Source organism: Rattus norvegicus, chromosome 17 (assembly GCF_036323735.1).
Source record: "Rattus norvegicus strain BN/NHsdMcwi chromosome 17, GRCr8, whole genome shotgun sequence".
Lineage (NCBI taxonomy): Eukaryota > Metazoa > Chordata > Mammalia > Rodentia > Muridae > Rattus > Rattus norvegicus.
This window is the reverse complement of record NC_086035.1, coordinates 1,906,741-1,931,653: the sequence shown is the minus strand read 5'-3', so window position 1 is coordinate 1,931,653 and position 24,913 is coordinate 1,906,741. Positions and strand designations below refer to the sequence as shown.

Sequence of the window (24,913 nt, the reverse complement as noted above, 5' to 3'; positions counted from 1 at the left end):
ACACACTCTCCCACAGACACTCCCAGAGACTCCTCTCCCTGGGTATTCTGGAGTCTGAAGCATTTTTTTATAGTGAAGTGAGGTAGGTTGGTCTCAGTGCAGGCAAGACTATCTCAGGAAAGCACAGAGGGTGGGGTGCTACATAACCAGTGGGTACACAAGTCTCTGCGTCATTGGCCAACTGGAAGAATGGATTCATAGGCTCAAACTGTCGAATGCTCAAGGGAGGCTTTTGTTGCAGAAAACAAGCATGCAGAGCACCTATAGGGTCAAGGACATCCACATTGGTTGCACTGAGAATTCTCGTCTTGAAGTTAGTAGTGCTTTAGTTGGCTAAGATACGGGGAGCTGAGCTGCTCAGGCCCCATAAGGTGTCCATGTGTCTCTATTTCCTCATATCTGGGCTGGAGTTTTGGCATATCCCTTTAGGACCAATAAAACAGCCAATGACACATAGCTTCCAGGCAGCTGTGCGAAGAAAGATAAAAACACAAAAATGAAAATAGGAACCAACACTCCCTAAGCATGCTGGTCTCTGACCAAGACCTGTCCATTTTCAAAATTCCAGCCTTGCTGCCTGAAGACTCTCCTCTATGTTCATCAGTAACTCGCCAACACTGAAGCAACCCGAATGTCCTCCTGGAGACTTAGATACAGAATGTGGTAGGCCCATGAAATGGAGCATCAGTTTACAATAAGAATGAGGCGTGTCACCTGCTGTCCTCACATGAACCTTTAGTGCAGTGTACCTTAGGAAAGAAACCATAAAAGCCTACATGCTTGTGAGTTCACTTCTCTGAGTCGTCTAAGCAGATCTGCAAAGATACATAGACTAATGATCTCAAAGTGTGAGGAGGTACTGAAAAGGGTTGTCAGTGGTACGGAGTGTCTTTCTGGAGTGTTAAAGCTGGCCTAGAGTTAGGTGCTGGTGACAGTTGCACTCCCTTATGAATAAGTCGAAGTTACTGGATATGCCTTTTGTTTTAAGGTTGGTTTCCTTCCTTCCTCCCTTCCTTTCCTCCCTCCCTACCTACCTATTGTGTGGTGTGGTGCAGGTGCATGGGTAGAGGCCACTGTCCTCCTCTATCACTCTCCACATGTTCCTCTGTGGTAGAATCCTTCCCTATACCTTGAGCTCATGTTTCTGGTTTTCTCAGCCATGCCCCAGGAATCTTCCTGTCTCAGCTCCCCTCAGAGCTGGGGGTTACAGCTGTGTGGAGAGGCCAGGCTTGTGTGATTGCTGGGATCCGAGCTCCAGGCCTCACGATGCACAAGTGCTCTTCACTGCTGCCGCCTCTCTAGCTCCTGGTCTTGGTTTTGAGACAGGATTTCACTGTGTTGTCCAGGTGTCTTAGAACTCATTCTGTAGCCCAGGGTGACCTCAGATGTGCAGTAGTCCTCTTGCCTCAGTTTCTCTTGTGATGGTATTACAGGTATGAGCCACCATGCCCAACATCAATGACACATGCATAACAACCCTGAATACCAGTTGAGTTAGCCAGTGACTGTTTGAGGAAGAGATAGAAAATGAAATTAGGGCAAGAGGCTCTGGGCAACTTTGGGCCTGGATGAGACCCAGAAACCATTTCTAGTGTTGGGTGCTCAACATATCTACAGAGGTCATTGGTATGAGAGTTGTCACTCATGTATGAAAAAGCACAGTGTGTCTTCCTCATTCCCCTCTGAATGTAATCCTGGCTATTTTTGCATTGTTAATGCTCAAAGGCCCTTTTGAAAAGCTGTGTGTGTGTGTGTGTGTGTGTGTGTGTGTGTGTGTGTGTGTGTGTGTCTGTGTGTGTGTGTGTCTGTGTGTGTGTGTGTGTGTGTGTGTGTGTGTGTATGTGGTGTGTGTGTATGCACACTACAGTATGTTCCTCTACTAGCACTGAGCATTTTACAGTCTCTGGGTGTTTGAGTAGTTCCTGGTGTTTGCTCTTCCCGGCAGTACTGTGGCAAGGATCTTAACACTCGATGTTCATGGACAGCACAAGATGTAGATCATAGTAGGGCGCAGTTGCCTACAAGACTGAGAAATCTCGCTGAGCTCCCAGCCACTCATCCTGTGTGTCTAGCTAAAAACCAGGACTGCCCCACACTCCTGCCTATAATCCCTCACACACACAGAGATGCTACTCTGCTGCCCACCTACAGGCCATCTGCTCTTCCTTGAGTCAGACTGGGGCCTTCCTTCCCCTTCCCTCAAGCAGAGGGAAGTGTGTGCTGCTGGAGTTGAAGCCCTGTTTCTACCCATCTCTTTTCTCACAGAATGAAGCTGGGAGTTGCTTCATTTGCCTTTTGTCCATGCTGGGCAAACATGGTCTTCCATTTTTATATTTTCTGTCTCCACTGATTTTTTTTAATTTAAAACTTTTGTTATTGTTTACCGAGAGAGAGAGAGAGAGAGAGAGAGAGAGAGAGAGAGAGAGAGAGGAGAGAGAGAGAGAGGTCTGTCTAAGTAGGATCTCTCTCTCTCCCTTCTCTCTCCTCTCTCTCTCTCTCTCTCTCTCTCTCTCTCTCTCTCTCTCTCTCTCTCTCTCCTCTCTCTCCCTCTCTCTCTCTCCCTTGTTTTTGATCTGTTTGGGGCTTTGTTTCTTGGAGGAAATTTCAGATTTGTTGCCATTCTGAGCCATGTGGTATTTTGGGTTTGTGATGATGGCTGCTTGCTGCTTTTTAATTTATTAATTTGTTTGAGTCGGGGTCTCTCAATAGAGCCCTGACTGGCCTGGAACTCACTCCATGGACCAGGCTGTCCTCTCACCCACAGATCCACCTGCTTCAACCTCCCCAGTGCTGGGAGTAAAAATGCATGGCACCAGATAATTGCTCCTCTTTAAAGTTTCACTCTTTTGCTTTCTACTCAGCTTATCAAAATGTGTTTGCACCTTTGAGTTTGCACCATTCTGCCAGCTGTTCTTCCTTGCCTCGTTTAGCAGATGACCTCTCCTTCATGTGTTGATCATGATCCTCTGAACACACCTCCTGCTGCCCCAGATCATCTTAGCAATTGCCCTTGTCAGCAGCACTGGAGTGATACCCCACTGGCTGCTCTAAAGCAGGCAAATGGTCCTGCCAGGGAACTCCTCCCAGCAGACTCACAGTTGAATCTATCTGACAGGCTTACAGTCTCCTACAATAATAGTTAAAGTGTCCTCAGCTTTTGTCCTGCTCACTTTATTGATGCTGCAAGTGCTAAGCTGGCTGCAAGTCTTTGTTCCTTTTGCCCATTTTATGCACAAAGGTGTTGCAAAGACCAGATAGCCCGTCCTTGCGTCTGACCCACTGCATCTGCTGCCCTACTCAGCTCTCCGTCCGGCAGTTCTGCCCACAGTGCCCGGGCGTAGGGGTCAAGGGCAGGTGCAGCTTCCTACAGCTTTCAGCAGCACTGGGATTTCACTGCTTCTTTTCTGTGTGATGATGAAGTATCAGGGACAGCTTAAAGACAAAGGCCACAAAGACTTAAGGCTACATGTGTGTGCGGTGGTGTGTGTGTGTGTGTGTGTGTGTGTGTGTGTGTGTGCAAGCGCGTGTGTTGGGTTTTGTTTTTAAGACAAGAGTCTCTTCAGTGGCCTGAAGCTTGCCAGGTTGACTGAGGAACACAGGGATCCTCCCTTCTCTGTGTCCCCAGCTCTGAGATTGTAAGCAAGCATCACCATGCTTGGATTTTCCCCTTCAGTGAGAGTTCTGAGACTTGAACTCAAATCCTCATGCCTGTAAGCCAAGTACTTTGCCAACAAAACAGTCTTGCCAGCCCTACTTTTATTTTTTGGAAGAATTTTAAATTTCAGGAAGTATCTTGTGTCCCTACTCTGCAGCCTATTCCAGTAACAGTGTCTTACCTGCATGATGGCAGCCATGCCTTTCCAAGGATTGGCCTGTCTGAGGATTCTCTGGTACTCTCTTGGTGTGGATCAGAATATGTCCTCACGACAGGAGTAGCTTCGTATAGTGCTTACTAAAGGTCAGCAGGAACTCTGACTCAGCTCTCCTGGGTACTGCAGTCCAGTGAGGTGCCAAGGACACCGTTGCTGTCCCCTTGGCCGCTGTGTTCATGTATATGTACGGTGTGCACTGTGTTGGTATATTAACAAGTGTCTACTGTACTGCTATATATACTAGCACTTGTCTACATGCATACCTCTGAAGTGTCTTCTCTGACCTCTCTGCACCTTATGCAGAGGCAGGATCTCCTCATTCTGGCCAATCTACCCAGCGTGCTCCCCAGCTCCACTTTCCACCTGGCACTTGTGTTGGCACTAGGGTTCAGCCATGCTTGCACTGAGCAGTCAGCAGCCACCATCTTTTAATTTTGCTGATGAGGGAACTCTGCTTCATGCGACTGCCTGTGGCACAGGATGTGTTCACAGCCAAGTGTTTAGCCAGCATGCACTTTTCCTGTTAGTCTTCAAGGTGCCTATGGGCTTCAGATGGTACCTAGAAGCCAATTTCTACTTAGTTTCACTTGCTCATCGTTAGGGTGTAAATGAAGCTCTGCTCCAGAGCTTACAGTGGCAGTTGGCAACTGGCATCCACAAGCACAAGAGGCACAAGGTGGCAGATGATCTGTGTGAGCTGGGCAGGACAGACAGAACCAGACACTGACTCACTAAGCACCTCTCAGAGGCTATTCTCTTAATTTCACCCTTGATCATAGCTGAGATGGACCAGACCTCTCTTAAGGCTCCTCTTTCCAAACAGAATCCTTATGGGTAGATATAACCATCACTCAGGAAATATTCAGATGGCTTCTGTGAGTGTACAAAAGAGGCAGGGTAGAGTCAAGGAAGGTCATGTTCACCTCGGTTGCTGTATTTGGTGCCAGGTACAACAGAAACCAAGAGCATCTGAACCCAGAAGACCTTGGTAACTTGATCACCCACATTCCAAGCATGTCAGGCAAGGGATAGATAAACTGGAGTCAGCTAGCTGCAGCATGACTGACACTTTGCTTTTATGCAGTGGTTTTAGTTATATGAACTTTATCATAGACTTTGCAATGAAGAACAAAGCTTCTAAGAAGGAAAGCGATGGGTCTCTGGCTCTGTCCTGAGGATTTTGCAGAGCCAAGTAAGGGCCTGTTTCTCCAGGAAGCCCTGGAGTACATGCAATCTGTGCCCAGGATCTGACTGGCCACCAGCCAGCTTTGACTTATTCTCTACCTATCCCTACTCTTCAGCTCTTAGTGGGCATCCTCACAACCCTTTCTTCATCAGATTCTTGTAAGGGAGGGGGTGCTGAAGAGGTTGGAGGGTGTGTGATGCAGGCGCCCTGGTCTTTACCCCAGCCATGTCGCTGTTAGCGCTGCTCCAGCTTTCCACCTATCATATGTGAATCTGGGTATGGATAATAGACTGTAAAGGAAAGTTGACCTCAACATGTGGTGTATGTGTCTCTTACACCAGAAGCAGCCAGAAGGCAAGCAGGCAGTTTGGGCTAATATGGGGCTCAATCTATGCCAAAGAGAAGGTTTACTTTGATTTATTCCTTCTATTCTCTGGATACACTGACTTGCTGCCTTATGGTTGCAAGGTGGCTGCTGCTGCAGCTTCCTCTGTCATCTATAGGTTGAGGGTAAGTGGGTAGAAGTATAGTAGTAAGAGAAGCAAAAGCTTCTTCAAACCCTTCCCCCTGCCTGCCCCCCCTACCCTACCCCTAGTCCCCTCCTTCCTGCCATTGATCTCCTCTTGTGTTTGTGGCACAAACATTGCAAACACCTTTCTACACGGGTGTCCCCTAATCTGAGGGAACAGTGGGTGCTGTTTTATTTGCATATATTTTATTAACTTTTTAAAAAGTTTCCTTTTTAGGATTTCATTTATCTGATTGGGTTCTGTTGAGACAGAATCTCACTTTGTAGCTCTGCCTAGCCTCACATTGTCTCTTCCTGCTCTAGCCTCTAAGATACTGGGACTTCAGACATTCACCAGAATGCTCAGCTTTTCCTTAACGTTTTAAATTGAAAGAAAACACATGCAGTAAAATGCACACATCTTTGCTAGATTAGTCCAGGGAGTTGTGCTATTAATTCACTTAGAAACATCTCAGAAATCTTCTGTTTGGCCTCTTTCACCCTCTGTAAGGTGTCTGCTCTTCCTGTCTGTAGCTGGAGGTCAGTGTTGCTGGGTTCTGGGATTCCAGAAGCAGAAGCTGCTCTTGGTGGGTGTGAGAGCTTCCTCCGTGTGACTGTGAGGGTCAGGCCTTTTCTGTGCTGTGTCTGCATGGAGCTGGCACCGTGACACGTGACAGAGCTCATGTGTCTAAGGCTGGAGTGTCTTTCCCCGTGAACGCCTCCTCCTTCTGAGTCTCGCAGAGCTTGCCTGTGTCTTGCTTGCTTTAGCTCTATGTCCACTTTAACAGGACTCTCTGAGAACTTGAATCCCTACTAGGGATACTGTCAAAATAAAGGATCTTTTTAAATAATTGTTCATTTGGTGAGGAGGGAAGAATAAATTGTGAGAGGGGTGTTTTATGGAAGGTCATTTCTAGGCAAAGGGAAAAACAGCCATTAAAGGTGTCATTGGGAACTAGAGCTGGAAGCCAGCCAATGAACAAAGATTTGCATCACTGTCTCCCCCCTTTAGTAGTCTCAGTTCTGAGCACAGAAGCATAAGAACCTTGTAGTTAGTTCCTTATCACTGAGGCTGGGAAGCTAGCCCTTAAGAAGCTGTTCTTCCCTATGTAAGACTATGGGTGATGGGATTTCCCTGACAAAGCTATTGTGGCTTTCCATTCAAATAGTCATCTGGGCTTGAGAAGGGCTTGAGAGCAGAGGCCTGAGCTAATGTGTGTCAGTGGACTTGTGAAGACAAAAGGAATGGGTGACTCAAGAGTGTGTTCATGTAAGTTCAGGATGGAGTCAGTTCCCATGACTGCTCATTCTTACTGCCTTTGCTTCAGGCACCTGCTAGTTCAGAGCCTCCTGTCGGCTAGAACTATGTTCCAGGATATTCCACTAAAAGTTACTATTCTTTATGTAAAGCAATTAAAATATCTTAGTATATTGAAGAAGTAGTTATTATACTCATGGCCCTTGTTGAGGGGTTTGCACACAATTACTCCCACCTTACTAGTTAATAAACCAAAGGTTCAAGAGCCTCTGCAACCCTGTAGTGAGTAAAAGATAAGAAAGAGAAAGGTGAGGTGGGTGTGGTGACGCATCCCCTGAGCAGGCTTGGGGAGGGAGGCCAGCCAGAGCCTACGCAGTGAGAGCTATCGCAACAACCACAGAAGAACAGTGGATATAAACCATCCTGCTCAGACCCCACAGCCTGTGTGTGGCACTCTGCTGTCCTGCCTTTACAAATGGAGCCCCAGCTTTCTATGTTGACCCTCTTATCATTTCTCCCCCTGCCTGGCATTAACACGGTTCTTCCAAAGGATCTATGACATTTTAGGAAAGTTAAGGACATGGTGGAAAGCACCCTGCTGGATAATGAGGCAGTGGTTTAATCTACTGGTCACAACAAACCCACAGCAAAGCATAACAGCCTGCATGCAGACTCATTAATGAAATGAGTGTGTGACCACTAATGCCCTCCCTGTCCCCAAAACAAGAGCTCCTAGAACCTTTCCTGTGCTTGTTTTTGTGCTTCTCAGGTGGGTTTAGCATGCAAATGTATCCTAAAGGAGTCTTAATTATTAAGTGTAGTCTGTGAGACTGGACTCCTTACAATTAACACACACACACACACACACACACACACACACACTCATAATTTTCCCAAGTGAGCTACATCTGCCAGTGTGTCTCCCAGCCCAGTTTCCTCACCAAGAGGGTGTTTACAGTGATAAATAATTCATATTGGAGCTTAAGATTCCTGGAGGGCCTGGCAGGCTTTCATCTTGGATAAGGTACTGTAAAATATTGCCAATAGCCAACCTCGGGTTGCCAGACTGAGTATAAATCCTTCATGCTGAGTGTGTGAGTTTGTAATGTAAACTGTTTTCAATTATACCTGGAACTGTTGAGCTGAGGTGCAGCTGCACAAGTCTGAAACTAAGAGATGAAAGGTAGTGGTCCAGTGGGCTCTTAGACTGCTCTTAGACAGTGACGCTCTGTGTTTCAGACCCAACAAAGAGAAGACTGGTCACGTGAGTGCTTCAGGTGCCTCTGTTGTCAAGAATGGACTCAACCCAGAGAAGGGCTTCATGCAGGTTCATTACTTAAAGGTAAGTGTGTCTGATGACTGCAGCCATCAGTTGTAGGACAGCACTCCTGTGGCATACAGCAGAACACCGTGAGTAACACGCTGAGGCAAAGAAAAGGGTCTCCACCTCTGTAAGGGCTCTCAGTGGGCCTAGACCAAGTACCCACAGGTGAATAACACTAAAGCCCTCTAAACAAGGCTATTTTCAGAAGGACCTAGCCTGAGGAAGCCAGTTTCCTCCTCCAGATGAATAGAGACTAGAATAGAAGGAACCCCTGGACCTGGGGGGGGGGGACTGGACCTAGTGTGAAGGCTCTGGGCCTCTCCTCCCTTGCAGGGTCCAAGCAGAGGCAATTCTGATGCTAACAAAGTTGTTGTTGGCCCTGAAGTCCAACCTACACCACCAAGCCCAGCCTTCCTAGTCAGAATATAAAAGGCACCTGGGCCAGAGAAGGCAGCACATTCTGGATGCACCAGTGCCTCTCAGTAGACTCTGTAAGCAATTGTGATGACCCCTGATGCCATCTTGTTGTCTGTCTGTCTTTCTTCTCCCAGGGCTACTTCCTTCTTCGATTCCTAGCCAGAACACTTGGAGAGGAAACTTATTTTCCATTTTTAAGAAAATTTGTGCACCTGTTTCATGGGCAGTTGATTCTTTCCCAGGTAATTCATGGGATCCTGGCAAACTCACAGAATGACTAAGAGGGGCTGCAGCATGCTGGGATTAGATTATGTCAGCACTAGAAGGTAGAGAACCTACTGTTACGTTTACTGGGAGGAAGAGGGGGCTAGCAATGTGGCCTTGAAAGATCTGGGTTTGGGGAGTGTGAGCTCCTGGTAGTGTAGGAATCTGCTGTAACTTCAAGCTGTTCACCACCATACACAGTTGCATTCTGTGACTTTATACAACCAAACACTCCTGCTGGAGTCATCAGGGCAAACCTGCCTCCTTCCAAGGCTGAAACCTCCAAGTCACCTTGGCTAGCAAGAAAAAAAGAAAGCAAGAAAACTAGACTCAACTCTCAGTACCCACACAGCAATCTTGGGTCTCTCACACACCAGTAACACAGCACTGAGGGTGCACAGAGACAGGAAAATCACTGGGGCCTACTAGCACAAGTCCAGCAGAGGAAGATAAGACCCAGGTACCTCCAGGGAGCAACGATGGCAGTGTTAAAAAAGGACAGCAAACACAAGGGCTCCACACACAGAGACATGCTCACTTAGACACATGTGCATTTAACACACTCACACTCACACACACATACACAGACACACACACAGACAACACATACATACAGACAAACACAGACACACACACACACACAGACAGACACACACACAGACACACACACACACACCCCAAAACAAATAATGCCCCCAAATGGCAACAAAGCCCTTGACTCAAGTGGTTTTCCTGTTTCATTCTATTGAATATCATTCTTTCATTGTGTGCGTGTGTGTGTGTGTGTGTGTGTGTGTGTGTGTGAGAGAGAGAGAGAGAGAGAGAGAGAGAGAGAGAGAGAGAGAGAGAGAGAGAGAGATGTTTGGGTCAGAGAACAGCATGCTCTCTCAAGATTGAACTTGGGTCATCAGACTTAGCATCAAGTGCTGCTGCCTACTACTGAGCCAGTTCAGGGCCTGCTGCCTTTTGAAAATTTACTTTTTGCTCAAATTTTATGGTGAACTATATATAAAATAAAACTTACCACAGCAAAGTCCAACTTGGCGGGGTGTCTTAGTTAGGGTTTTACTGCTGTGAACAGACAACATGACCAAGGCAACACTTATAAAGGACAACATTCAGGGGGGCTGGCTTACAGGTTCAGAGGTTCAGTCCATTATCATCATAGCGGGAAGCATCGAGGCAGGGATGGTGTAGGAGGACCTGGGAGTTCTTTTGTTCCAAAGGCAAACAGGAGAAGACTGGCTTCCAGGGAGCTAGCAGGAGGGTCTTAAAGTCCAAGCCCAAAATGACACACTTCCTCCAAAAAGGCCACACCTACTTCAACAAGGCCATACCTCCTAATAGTGCCACTCCCTGGGCCAAGCATATGCACACCACCACATGGGGTTAAGCCCCACGCCCGGCAACAAGCATATATCTGTGGAACGTTCTACATGGGCTGGTGACATGGATGCTTGAGAACTGAACCCAGGTCCCTGTGCTCAGCTGCCTTTGCCTACCAGGATGGCTGTCCTGCATGGTAGGGCTGATTCTTTGATCAGAACTTCTGGAACCCCCACACTGTTCTTCAGAGTCACGTAACTACATCCTCACTGATTTCCCTGTGTCCATCTTTGTCAACTTTTGTTGCTTTCTGCTTTTCCTTGTTATTATTTTATTTTACTTTGTTGTTTTGAGATAGGTTTTACTATACAGCTCAGGTGAGCCTTGCCAGTCTCTAAGACTCTGCCTCCTAAGAGCTGGGATTACAAGTATGCACCACAACACCTGGCTTGTATGCGCTTCTAAGACTTCATTTACCCAAGTTTAGTGAAGGGGGAAACTACAGTGAGTCTATAATATCACGAGGCAGAACTTTTGCTAGAGGATTCTGTTAAGAAGCATTGCTACAAATAATGGCTCCCTGATTCCAAGTGTGATTTCTCCTCATGCTTGAACCTGGCGAAGGGGAGGTGCATGGGTATGGTTCCCTGAGTTTCAATCTAGCCAGGGTACGAAGCAAGTTCCAGGCTAACCAAGGACGGGATGAGACCTGTCTCAAAAGCCAAAAACAGAAGCAATGGTTCTTTGTTTTGTTTGTTTGTTTTTTTAAAGACAGAATAGGCAATTCTATGCTTCTGTTATGTCCCCAATTCTCTCATTTTTAGTTGTTACTGTTACATCATTAAAGTTTGCTTTGGCAGCATAAAGGATTTTAGTATTCACCACCACTTAATCACGCTTCTAGATTCAGTTCTTTGTTGGCTCAATTTCATTATCAAACTGATGTTCAAGTGGCAGCTTCCCAGGCTGTGTGGTTTCTGAGTTCTTACTGTTTAGAAATGCGTGCCTCTTGTCTGTGTCACAAATAGCTACGTTTACATTTTCCTGGGCCACGTATTCATTCCTTGGAACTTGCTAGACATTGCTCAGCTGCCTTCTAGCACTGATCGCCACTCTGAGACTTTGAAAGCTGCCTGCTTTTCCTGTTTATAGCACTTAGATCTCAGAAGAAATCTTTATCTTTTCTTTTAGTTTATTCATTTTTGTGTTGTGTGTACTGGTGTTTTGCATGCATATATGTCTGTGTAAGGATGTCAGGTCATCTGGAACTGGAGTTACAGATAGTTGTGAACAGCCATGTGGGTGCTGGGACTTAAACCTGCATCCTCTGAAAGAACAGTCAATACTTTTCACCACAGCCATCTCTCCAGTCCCAGAGATCTTTATTTTGAACTCAGAGATTTAACCACAAATGAGTGGGTATGCATGATTCTTTCACAGGATTGGTTATCAGGTGTGCGCGCACACGCATGCACACACACACACACACACACACACACACACACAGAGAGAGAGAGAGAGAGAGAGAGAGAGAGAGAGAGAGAGAGAGAGAGAGAGAGTTTGAGTGTGACCTGGTACAAATGTAGAATTCAGAGGACTGTTGTGTAGTCTCTTCTCTCTTTCCACCATGTGGGTTGTGGGTATTTGCCCAGGTCCTGAGGCTTGGCAGCAAGCTTCTTCACCTGCTGAGCCATATCACTGGCCCTCGTGTGCATGATTCTGCATTATTCCTTCTTCCTGGAAAACACTGTACTTTTTAGTCTTAGAGTCTATAGTCTTAAGTATGCTTTGTTTTGTGTTTTGAAAGAAGGATCTTGCTGCTAGCTCAGGCTAGCTTTGAATTTGTGATCCTCCTGCCTCAGCCTCCTCAGTTCTGAAAATACAGGCCTGCATGGCCATGCTTGGCCTTGACTGCACATTTGGCCACATTTTCCTTAAGATTCTGAGTGTCCAGGTTGCAGCCAACCCGTTACTTCTTCTTTGTCTGCGGTGCACATATTCTTAGACAATTGCTTTCCTCTCCCATCTTCATAGCCTGTTTTTCTCTCTAGCATCTCTTTATTATTAAATAGCCCTTTTTGTTTGTTTTTCTTTTTCTTTTGAGACAGTCTCAGATAGCCCAGGCTGGCCTCAAACTCCTCCACCTCGTAAGGGCTGGAATCTCAGGCATGCATCTCCACACCTGGTTATTGGTGCATGAAAAGCAAGTGCCCAGCCAACCCATTACATCCCCAGCACTTGACGCAATGTCCTAAGTGTTCATGCTCCTGAACTGTGTTGCTATGGTCCTTATGTTTCTGTCCCGGAATCAGAGTCCCTTCTCTCTTCTCTTGCTCCTTTTGCCATCTTTAGCTGAATTTTTGCTCTCATTTTTTATTTATTTTATTTTTTATTTTTACTTTTTTTTGTAGAGTGTTGTCCCCCTGCCCCTTGGGATATGTTTTTCTCAGGACTGCATTCTGTGTCTGTTAGCCGCCTCTGCTCCTCTCTTCACACGGCTTGTGCTCCTTTTCACTGTGCCGCAGTCTCAGCATGGAGAACCCCGCCCTGACCTTTTATTGGTTCTCAGGTGTGCTGGACCATCATTTCTGCTTCCGACTCACTTTAGGCTTGCTCCCCGACCCCTCTCTGGTCTGCAGGTGGGTATTATGGATGGGTGGGGTGGGTGCAGCTATCGTGCATAGTGTTCATTGGAAGAGCTTGACTCCCTACTCCTGGAATGAGGGAACTGCCCCTCATGACCGGTGTCCATGCAGGCTTTCAGTTGTTCCTCAGAGGAAGATGGCTTCAGTTGTCCTCAGTGTCTTAATTCTCACACCTGTCTATCTCTCCAGCAAATGCTCCAGGCCTTCATGGCTAGAGGAAGAAAAAAAAAAAGAAATAGTGAATTCCCATCTCCTTGCAAATATCTAGATACTTGAGAATTTGTGGGGTCTGAGCAGTTCACCAGTTTCTCAGCTTCTAGGCCTGAGATCCGGGGAGGTGCAGCGTGCCACCTAGGAACTGACAGGATCACCCGTCCCTTCCCTTATGCCAGGAGGCCATCCCTGCCCTTATTTGGAGGCTATTGGGCATGCTTTTTGCTTTTTTTTATATTAGTAAAATAATGTACACGAACTGTGAAGGTTGTTTTCATTTACCCTGCTACCTACTTACTCTCAGCTCAGCCTGTGTCCCTTCCCCTCCGAACTCCTGCTGCCCAAGGATTCAGTATTATTAGTCTGCCAGCCCTCTTGTCCCATTTCCAGGATCACAGTGACCTTCCCCTGTAGGCTCACGTCTTAGTCCCATTGGGACTTGTCCAATTATAATGTCTAACTTCCTCCTCAAAGCTCAGAAGGGAGCAGAGTAGCCTGTGAGGGAAGGCAGCTTCCCGGGGGCATATTTGTTTCTGCTTTAGCAGGCAGTAAGTTGGAGAGACTGCTCTCACAAGTCCACACAGTGCAGTGGCAGCCCACAAGGTCAGATGTGTGTCTCTAAAGGGAGTAAAAGGTACCAACTGGGCCAGCTCTGGTCACAGATGTTTGGAGACTTCAGATGAGAAACAAGTATCTCAAATGGGTGGACAACAGGACAAGGTAGAAAACACATTGCAGTTCCAGGGGCAGCTCCCATCTTGGAGATGCCCCTCGTGTTCTGTCTGTGTGATCTTAGGCACTGGCTGCAGCCTCTGGCTACCTGCTGAGCTGCCTCCAGTCTACCTCGGAGTCCTCCAGAATGGCAACCTACTTGGAGGCAGGACACTATTCTTAAAATGAGAAAGAGAAGGAAGAGGTTTTTCACAGGGACCTTCTCCACTACCCTATATCTACCCAGAATTCCAGATTCTTGTGCTTACAATCCTATCAAAAGGGGAGGGGCTGTGAAGCAAGTTGTAACTTGAAAATGTGAAAGGGTAGAATTAAGGTTAACTCTGAATTTCCTGCTTCTCAAGCAATTAAATTCTTCCCCCTTGCTATTAAGTTACTGTCATCTTCCTCCACATAATTGAGCATAAATTACTAGGAAAATAGGAGATAAGTTTGTAGGTACTCCACAGACATAATGGGGTGAAATTAGTAAGAAGTTATAATTAGAGTTATAATCATACAGTTATAGTTCTTGGATTTTTAAGACTTAAGTCTGGTCAATAAGTAGTAATCCACTAATATAGTGGTTTACAAAGAGATCTGTTACATCATAATAAATATCTAATGCAACATTTCGCAAAATGTTTGAAATAATAGACGAACCTCTATGACTGACCTGTTTCCTTAGTCCTGGTGCTTTTTAAATTAGGGAAATAGTGACTTTTAGACCCTCAAGCCAAGGCTCAGTAGGTTCAAAGTGCTTGCTGGGCAAGCATGAAAGCCCAGGTTTGTCCCCAGAACCCTTGTATAAAAGCAGACATAATGGCACGTCTTGTGATCCCAGCACTCAGGGGGAGGAGACAGATTCTGGGAGATTGCTGACCAGCCAGCCTAACCAAGTGAGAGATCCACTCTCAAACAGTGGCTGCTCCTGAGGAATGACACCCAGGGCTAACTCCTGGTCTCCACATGCACAAATGTACCACCCTCACCCCTACAAAATAACCTCAAGGGAAAATAATTCATCACATTCTAAACACTAGCACTGTTCCCTTGGCAGGTTTGTCTATATGTCCACTGTAGGTGTAAGTTTTTCTGCTGGGACGGGAGGTATCCTGGAACTCAGGGGCCCAGGAACCATACAGGCCTGCTTGAGGTGTCCCAGTGGAAGGGAATCCTAAGATATGGGAGCCCAGGAACCTTACAGCTCCGAAGTGGGCCAGTGTCCCAAGGGAGGCCAGGAAACACAGCTCAGAGAGGAAGTCTCCTCAGCAGAGGTCTTGCAGGTCCCAGGGGAGGGGATCCCCCACTGAGCTGAGGATCTCAGGAGCCTCATCTCTGCTCCTTCTCTTTCCTTCTCTTCATTGCTTCTCTTTTTCTTGGCTTCTTCCAACAAGAGAGTCACACCAGGCAGGAAATCTCATGAAAGAGATTTATTGGAGGGTCCAGAGTATGAAGTGACAAATCCAGGGGTGGCTGCTGTCTGCTCCCAGGAACAGACAACAGGGAACTGGACAAAGGGCGGGGCTTATATAGGATTTCTGAGGGAGCGGAGCTTTTCAGGATAGATTTCCAGATGAAGGATTGGTGGGATTTCAAGTCCTGAGCTTGGGAATCTCAGAGATTGGGGGATTTCCTGTTCAGGGGTTGGTGGCTGTTACTTTTTTTTAACCCCGACCCCCCCACCCCCACCCCACCCCTACCCCCGACACCTACACCCTCACCCCTGCATCGGGCCCATGGCTTAGGATGTGAAGTCTTCCTGATTGCAGCCGACTTTTGCTGAGGCTCCATTTCTGGAGGGTGGGGGTGGGGTGCAGTAGAGAATGTCCTGCTACTGCGGACAGCTACTGCTGGACAGCTCTCCCGGTGGTGTTTGACTAAGGCTGAGGCAGGAAAGGTGTTGCACAGTGGACAGCTCTTGAGGGGCAGCTCCTGCTGAGACAGGAAGAGATGCCCCGCTCTAGACAGCTCTTGGGAAGGAGATGTTGTGGTGTCACCATTTTGGCAAGAGCTACCATTTTGTACAGCTCCTGTGGGACATTTTACTATGGTGGCGGAGGCCGGAGAGGGAAGGAGGAGCTGTTGCTGTGGCCCAGCGACTTTTGTAGTGCACTGCTCAGGAACTACAGTGGGTACATTTGTGAGGCAGTAAACAATCTGGGGGGCTGCCACCTCCAACCACCATTTCTCTGCATCTGTTCCCAGGTTTTCATTTGAACTCTTGGTTTCTGAGTGTGGCAGTGTTTTGAGAAGTTGTGGAAGTCTGAGGACTCAGAGCCCTGCACAGCATAGCTATTCTAGCCCCAGCCCTGCCTCCTGCTCTGAACCTTGAGGACAGGCCACCATCGCTGTGGGAGCCTCTTCAGCTACTGTGTCATAGCAGGCCTTGTCAATCATGAGCCAACCAGCATACGCCTCTCCTCTACTTAGTTGTCTGTGTCAGGGATTCTCTTCATTCTTTTATTGAGCACCCTTCGCCTCTGGAAAGATGGCCTGCCCGTATGCCTCTGGCTTTGCTCACCACTGATGGCCAGACTCAGTGTGATGATAGAAAGGGAACATCTTGCCATGCACTCTGCTCTTCCTCTGCACTCACATCTGCTGTGTTGCAAAGGTCCAATGCTGTTCCTTACCCTGCTCTGATAGTGTGTGGTCACGTGGACTTTGACCCAAAAGACCACCTTTTAATTTTTTAAATGTATTTATTTTTGTGAATTGCATGCATGAACTATACTTTAAAAACAAACAAACAAATGGATTCACATAGCTGACTTGAAGCTCTAACTGATCTTCCTGCCTTAGCCTCCTGAGTACTAGGATTACAGGCATGTGCCACTGCGCCTGTCTTCAAAGTTTATTTCCCCTTCATTAAATCTTCAAGGACAGCCAGGTGTTGTGGCTCACGTCTACATGCAGTGCCAGCCATTAGGAGGCTGAGTCTGGAGAATCAGCATGGGTGGCATAGTGAGACATTATCTCAAAGACAAAAGTGCCTGTATAGGCTTAGAAAAACAAAAAAAATTGTATTTGATACTACATTAAAAGAATATCATGTAGCATTAACATAGCAAAACAGTCTATGCTTTAAAAAAAGCAAAAAAGTTAAAATAAGCAAACAACCCTCCAATAATGGATCCTATTTGTTGTTTAATGTCCTCAAATAGCAACAGTGTTGCACTTTGTGCTTGCCCTCCTGCTCCCTGTGTGTCATCCAACCCATCCGATGAGAAGCTGATCGTGGGATTTATACTTGGCAAATAAAAGGGAAAAAACAAAAAACTTAGTTAAGTCTTACCTTCAAATGAACAATTATTTTTAGTATATTTATCCTCCCAGTTTAACTGAATGTCCTGTATCTGACAACACTAGTTAAAACCCAGTCAGGATTTCAGAATTAAATGAACTGAAAAGGTAGCCACAAAAAAAGCATAAATTAAATACAAATGAGAATTCCTATTTGAACTTTTAGGTCTATGATATTGTGGTTATTCTTGACAGAGTTATTTTATCATAGAGAGCTTTACAAAAGCATTTGTACATAACATTATGTGGCATTTGGGATTTCTTAGTAGTTCAGAAGGCAGGAAAGAAGGGCAGGGCAAGGCCCTCGGTAACATGGTAACTTGGTAATATGAACAGGGTAGTTATTTATTCTACTTTGCTCTTTAATTGAGGTCTTCCACACTAGAAGAAAATGGCTTGCAGAGAGTTGTAAGTCATAACACGGCATTCCCGCACAAACCCCTTAGATATCCTGTGACTGCATGAACATAGTAGAAGAGAAGCGACTAGGAGTTCCAGACTAGGGCTGTCTTCGTCTCTCAGCCTGTTTTTGTCCTGTTGATCTTTTCCTCTTTCTGGAGCACTGCAGTGTGTTGCATGTTAGTTATGAGCCTCGTGGAGTTGAGGTTGCTCAGTATAGACTGAGGAAAGACTTCAACATGAGGGAGAGCATGGGAAAGTTAGGGGGCAGTTCTGTTGCGTTGTGATTGGACCCTAGGTACATTGAGCAGTTGGTGCCTGGGTGCTAGAACAGTTGGGCAGTTATTTACTGGTAGATAGCTTTAATAGTTTGCTTTCTTCTTATTTCAGGATTTTCTTCAAATGCTGTTGGAGAGCATTCCAGAAAACAAAAGGTAAATACCAGTAAAGGAATTAGGAGCCCGTTTCACTTCTAATGTGGAAGGTAGCCCTACCTTTGTTTGACCCATTATTACAACATTGACAGTTGAGATTTCTTCTCTGTACGAAGGAACCTTGGCAACTCTTAGCATCACAGCTAAACCAGAAAATAGGTTGGGGTCGTGGTCGCATGCCCAGCCCAAGGCCCTTAAATGTGGAATAGGAAGCCAGCTAAGGGCACTCTGAGGCTTCAGCTGCCACAGCTCAGAATGAAGGAGAGGACTGGGCAGGGGTCAGTAATAGAGTGCTTGCTTATCATGAGAGGATACACGGCAGCTACCCTACACTACTTACTTCTTTAAAAATAAATAGATAAATCAAAAACAGAGGAGAATGAGTTGGGGTGGCTCTAGTCAGTGTTTTACATAAGGACATACTGTTTCACTGAGGCAGAGACTTGCAGAAAGAGCCTGGGGTGGCTCTAGTCAGTGTTTTACATAAGGACATACTGTTTCACTGAGGCAGAGACTTGCAGAAAGAGCCTGGGGTGAAGGCTGCTTTGCTGTCTCCTGTCTGAGTCTCATGTTCATTGCTATGATAAAATGCCTGACAAAAAGCAACTCGGGAAAATGTTAGCTCACAGTTCCAGGTTATAGCCTATCACTGTGGCAAAGTCACGACAGCAGAGGCTTCAACAGCTGGTGACATCACACTCACAGGCAGAGAGAATGCTAAATGTGAGGCTTCTGAACAACCCAGGGTTCAAAATCAGATAATGCTGTCATATGTTTTCTTTCTTTCTTTTTTTTTTTTTTTTTTTTTTTTGGAGCTGGGGACCGAACCCAGGGCCTTGCGCTTCCTAGGTAAGCGCTCTACCACTGAGCTAAATCCCCAGCCCCTGTCATATGTTTTCAAACAAGGTTGTCCCCCATCAATCAAGGCAGTCAGGACAGTCAAGACAGTCTCCTACAGCCATACCCACAGGCCGACCTAATGTAGACACTCACTCATTGAGACTGTCTTCCTAAGTGATTCTACACTGTGTCGAATTGGTTAATTAAGACCAACCACCATACCTTTTCGTTTCAGAAATTGGAGTAAGTCTTTAAACTCATGCGGACAGTATTTTAGCAGGTGTTAAAGAGCTGGTATCTATGTTTAAACTAGGTGCTCAGTTACTGGTTAGTGTGCCCATTAGAGCATAGCCACCTCCTGTGCACAGCACTGCACACAGATCTATGTGCACGCATCATCCTCACCCTGACTTTAATGTTCTGTAATCACCACCAGGGAGATTATTAGAGAACAACAAAGATTGTGATGGCATCAACCCTGGGAACAACACTCTCAGGGTCTCGTGGATGGCAGGCTAGCCTCAAACTTACTACATAACTGAGGCTGACCTTGAACTTCTGAACCCCCTGCCTCTGCCCTCTGCCCTCTATGATGCCAAGGATCAAACTCTTATGCATTTTGGAACAGCAGCATGGGTAAACAACATTCTTTTTTGTATGTGATTTTTCTTCCATGTTTGACCAAAAAGACACCTGAAGAAACAAGACATATGTCACCAGTCTGTACCTTGGGGTCACATAGGCAGTATGGCTCCAGAGTTGAGAAAGCTGAGGTTGGAGAGGTTAAGTAACTTTTCCGTTAGTGTGTGAACCCACAGGGACTGGCTCTAGCCCGTGACTGCCTCATCTCCATGTTCCCTGCAAGCTTCATGAAAAGAGTGGACGTGCTCATTGTTGGATGTGGTCATTTGCTGGGACCTGATGTCACATGGTCTTTAGAGAACGCCAGAAGCCACTGTTACACATGTAGATTCCTCCACGTTTCTTCTTCTAATGCCCTATCTCAACTCCTAAACAAACACCCAAAAGCATAATTTCTAGTAACAAAACTGACAGTCAGACATCAAAGGGGGACTTGTTGAACACTTTAAGTGTTTCTTTGTCGAATGACTGACATTGCTTTTCATTCTTCGACCCTCGGACTTAGCATGTAAACATTTCCAAGTGGGGACATGAATTCTTTGACATGAATATTGTTTTAGATTCATGCAAGGCCAGTCACTTATATGTTGATGGGCTTGTCTGACAGGCAGTCTAAATTAAATGTCTCAAGGGTGACACATTAGCAACCAGGCTATGTCCAGAGGATGGCGTGCTGTGAGGACTTGGAGGCTTTGTCCACATACTGGATTTCCCCGGGGTGACTTTGTTGAAGTCTCCCTATCTCCCACTTTCTTTCAGCAGGTAGAAGTCTTGCTTGTCAGTTCTGGTTCTGTTGTGGTCTTTCTTTACAGTACAGAGGCTCACACTTGTCAACCAAGCACTCTGCCACTGGACTAAATCCTAGTTATTCTGTGTGTATATGTGTGCATAGAGCAAGGTGTATATGTGGTCAGAAAGCAGCTTTGTGCAAGGAAGTCTCTCCTTCACCTTTAGTCTAAGTTCTGAGGATTGAACACATGCTATCTATCAGGACTGCATAACAAGCACCTTTACCCATTAAGCCACCTTACAGAACAAACACTAAGAAAACAGGGACATACAAACATGAAGCCAATCCATACATCATTCAGAGTCATAGATTTCTTGATCCCTACCATACTATCTTCATTCACGAGCATGAAATGCAGCTTCAGTAACTGGGCAAGACAATAGGCTTTCGGGAGGCTGTGCTAAGGAACTGCGTTGTGTGGATAACCTTAAATGTTTCCTGGTTTTTGTTTATTTGCTTTGTTTTTATTTCATTTGGTTTGGGTTTTGTTTTTTTGTTTTTTGTTTTTTGTTTTTTGTTTTGTTTTTGTTTTTGTTTTTGTTTTTATAGACAGATTGTGGAGTTGTCTTTGCTATGATGAAGCACCATGACCAAAGAAATTTGGGAAAGGGTTTATTTGGCTTATACCTCCACATCACTGTTCATCACTGAAGGAAGTCAGGACAGGAGCTCAGGCAGGGCAGGAACCCAGAGTTAGGAGCTGATGCAGAGGCCATGGAGGGATGCTGTTTACTGGTTTGTTCCTCATAGCTTGCTCTGCCCACTTTCTCATAGAACCCAGGACCACAAGCCCAGGGGTGACACCATCTTCAATACACTGGGTCCTCTCCCATCAATCACTAACAAAGAAAATGCCTTACAGGCTTGCCTGCAGTCCGATCTTATGGAAGCAGTTTCTCATCAATTGAAGTTTCCTCCTCTCACATGGCTCTAGCTTGTGTCGAGTTGACGTAACACTAGCTTGCACAGGTGGTGATTCTTCTGCAAAACTGGTATCAGATGTGGCTACTTATCATTCAGAAGTAGACCTCAGATGTATACACACCCCCTTCCTCCCTCAGTACTGGATGTTAAGCTCGCAGCTTCACACATGCTAGGCATGTGCCTGACCACCATGCTGCAGTGGCAGTAATTTCCTTTTCTTTTATTCCTGCCCCAGGACGATAGCTCAGGTTCTCTGATAGAGCTCAGGGGCCCTTATTTAGAACCTTGAGCATAGAAAATGGAGAAGAAGGGAGGAGGGAAGAGGAAGAGGAGGGAGAAAAGGAAGAAATTTATAGATGTGGCGAACTGCCTCTTCTGTTGGTAATAAATTTGCATTCCAAGTGATGACTGCACTCCTTCAGGACAAAGTTCTTAGGGCAGAAACACAGCAGTCGTCACCGAGGCAGCACAGTACACTTTAGTTTGAGAGGTCTGTGCCTTTTAATCTCCATGATGCGGTATGGAGTTCATTTGGATGCCCTGCGCCCTCTGGCTCCATGGGCCTGGATTTTATTGTTGTGGATATTTCCTGAGGCAACACACTGGGCCCACAAAGAAACTGTTGTTGTAGTTGTGGAGATTAGAGCAGCATCCCTGGCCTGTGTGGCTGCCAACCACCCACTGCATCCCTTTGACAGGGCGGGGCGCCTTTCCCAGTGGAATCCTGCCTTGCTTATTAGCAGGCTTAAGTCTCATTAAGAATTCTCCTTAAATGTTAAAGTGGTCTCTTGCCTACAAAAGAAACCTACTTCACCAAGTATATTGGAGTGCATTTTTTAAACTTAAACATTTTCTTGCCTGCTACCTAATCTCAAAATCTAGTTGCCTTTTCAAGCAGATGGCTTGCTCTATTACCTATGCAGCATATTGTACTAATTTTATGTAGGCCTCCCAAGACTGCACATCTACCCCCTGGAGCCTCTAATCTTTGGCTCCAGTTGCAAACTGATCCTTTGGTACATCTGTTAGGCACTTGAACCATGCTGAGCAGACAAGGCTTGGCCAGTCACACTGAGTGGTTAATGTCAAGCTTCCTCTGCACCTTCGTCTGGCCTTGACTTCCTAGCATTCTTTGTGGAGCATCTCCTGTAACAGGCTTTAGTCTGGACTATGGGAGAAGGGGGAGAATAAATCCAATGATAGCCCTCAAAGAGATCCTAACCAGCTACCAAAATCATGGGTCATTATAACCACTCACATGGGACATCAGAATCGGTGTATTCCGGGCACTGTGAGGTCTGGGTCCTCAGGGATACAGACAGCAGACTCATCAGCCACGAGTTTGAAATGAGACCTAAAGACAGAGCCTAGATCTTAGGAAGTCTGGGAGTGAAGGGGAATGGTGGGGGGGGGGGCCTCCACTAGAGAACACTAGTGCATTTGAGTCAAGAGATCTTGAGAACTGGAATTATTTCAGTGATGGATACAGTGTCAGTGGGCTTTGAAGCAAAGAGCAGAGTCATGAGTTGTTTGAGAGGTGTTACAGTTACAAATGGGTGAATTGTTGTCAAGTTGAATAAAGGAATCCGGTGTGACCCTGGCTTTTCTTTCTTGGCCCCTGAGCTACATTCTGAAGTACAGTGGGTAGCTGCTTATCCCTGGACATCAGTATTGAGGGGAAGGAGATAGTGCTCAGGAGGTCATCTAGAAGGACCCACACACCATCCTCCCCCTGCCAAAAACTTATGTTCCCTTGGAGAATAGCTGGTCCAGCAACCTTGGCCCCAGGTTCTGGTGTCAGCCATAGCTACTGATTAATCTTGCCCATCAATTACAGTGTTTGTGTGTACATGTTCATCTGTTTGTTTACCCCCCCCCATTCTTCCTCCCCCACAGACCAGGGAGCACTCACTTGCCCTGCCTCATAAGCAGTGTTCATTATCTACCTGAGCACAAATGCTTTGCTTTGATCAAGAAAATGAGCAACACCATGGAAAGCTCTGAGACACAGTTTGCTCCCACAGGTAGAGACAGGGTTGGAAAGCATAACTTATCAGCATTTTAAAAACCTGTGTAGAGTTTAAGTTGTGCCCTTGGACAAGGACATTTCCATTTCAAACTCTGGTCCTGTTCTGTGTCTAGTGCCTATAAGTTGTTGAGGCCTGGCATTTGCTTCATGTGAAACCTATGGGAGTGTGTGCTGAGTGGTAGAGGGGAGAGTGTAAGGATTAAAATCCCAGGAGCCAAGAATGATAACAGCATTGTACTCCGTCCCCAGCAAGCTGACGGGCCCATGATAGTTACAGGTGATAGTTGCTGCCTCATTCACCACAGCAGCTCAGAAGTCAACAGCAAGACGTTCAGGCCTGTGCAACCCGTCTTCCTTCAAGCCCGCCCTTATTTCTGTCCATGTCTATGCCATGGAAAGATCACTTACTTGTTCCCTTTCTAGCTCTAAATGCAGCTTACTTTTCTAAGCAGTATCATATCGGGTAGAAGCATGTTCTGGTTCCTTCTGTATTAACTAATTGTGACCACATTTATAGCCCAAAGGGTCTCAAGATAGCCCACAAAAACTCCAGGCCACGTAAAGTGTGGTACACACAAGCAGACAGGCAGTGGGTAGCACTGTCTGCTGCCCCTAGTACCAGCCATAGTGGGAAGAATGAATGCCCTAGTACAGATATGAAGGTCATGCACCTTGAGTCCGTGTCCAGTTAGCTATCTGCTGCATAAAATGAGTTTCTGTAGTGGTGAGACATGCCAAAGGGCCATTTTCTGTGTGTCTGGGTCCTGGCTATGTGTTAATGCTTCTGCTTGTCTTCTGGGATTATTTAGAGCTGAGTGACCTCAGAGGGAAAACACACACCACTGGCTTAGACACTGTGGGTCTGACTGTGACAGGCAGCTGTCCACTTAGTCACTGCTGTGCCATTTTATAATAAAAACAGCAGAACTCTCATAGATGCCCACTTTGCTCTGAAAACATGTGGTCCACTTCTTCCCAGAAAGAATGAAGCATCGTGACATAGTAGCTTCTTTGCTTTTTAGAGGAGAGCATTAATTCATGATTCTTCTTCAAATGGTTTAACATCTTATTCTACAGTTCCCCAGACAGGCTTGGTGCACTAACAGCAGAGCTTAGGAGTCCCCCTGGCAACATTGACTGTGACCAGGGTCCACCTAGGCTGTAGACTGAACACTGCTCACAGTCATCATCCACTTCACATAGCTACGGTAAGGACAAAGTGATTGTGGTTATAAGATGCTTTGAATCTTTCCAGAGAAAAGTGGCCTGGAAATCCAAGCTCTCTTCAGTTAAGGCAGAAGAGTTTTTGCTCCCGATTGTAGCCTAGGGAGCTCTCCTGTCCTCACATCTCTGCCCCTAAAGGCCTTCTTCATCTCTTCAAAGTATAATTGGAGAGAGCTGACAAGCAGGGCAGCCACAGCAGGAAGGAGGCCACCTTTAGGGTGAGGAGTGTTAGCAAGAAGGGAGAGCTATATTGGGCACAGGTGCACAGGCTCTGTGTCTGGGGTGTGTTCATAGCACTGCAGAAAGAGATTCCTGATAAAGCCCAGGTTCAACATGGGAAGGAAAGCAGAGCTTTATAAATTTCAATCCCAGCTCTTCAGGTACTGTCTGTGCAGCCTTAGGTAAGTTTCCCAAGCCCTGAGGACTTTGTTCAATTCCACACAGTGCATAACAATACTGGATTTGTGCTATTTCTCTAAGGCTTAGGTGGATGGTGCCATAGATGGGCACAGTAGCGGTCACATGCTTTCTGTGAAATACCGTCTTAGAGAGATTGATAGAAGCCAGAGTCCACCACCAGTCTTTCAGCCTTCCATACCCT

At 46.2% G+C, this 24,913-nt stretch overlaps 1 protein-coding gene and 1 long non-coding RNA gene across 16 annotated transcripts in view; one reads left to right on the top strand and one right to left on the bottom strand.

Annotated features, from left to right (window-relative positions):
- The window catches only part of Aopep (aminopeptidase O), a 316,008-nt gene that overhangs the window by 201,355 nt on the left and 89,740 nt on the right, over positions 1-24,913 (top strand). For 14 of the 15 annotated variants that reach the window (XR_010058813.1, NM_001012346.2, XM_063276129.1 and 11 more), the window contains 3 exons: positions 8,064-8,166; positions 8,700-8,807; positions 17,820-17,863. Coding sequence is in view for 13 of the 15 variants with exons in the window: in NM_001012346.2 (NP_001012346.2) it covers positions 8,064-8,166; positions 8,700-8,807; positions 17,820-17,863 (255 nt within the window). In the remaining 2 variants the exon portion in view is untranslated. Of the gene's footprint in view, positions 1-8,063; positions 8,167-8,699; positions 8,808-17,819; positions 17,864-24,913 lie in introns of those variants that run through there. The other variant, XR_010058815.1, reaches the window with a different exon arrangement.
- Positions 11,521-19,106, bottom strand: LOC134482655 (uncharacterized). Its single transcript, XR_010059022.1, has 2 exons — positions 18,926-19,106; positions 11,521-13,011 (listed from the first exon to the last, which is right to left on the bottom strand). It is a non-coding gene; the product is annotated as an uncharacterized LOC134482655 (long non-coding RNA).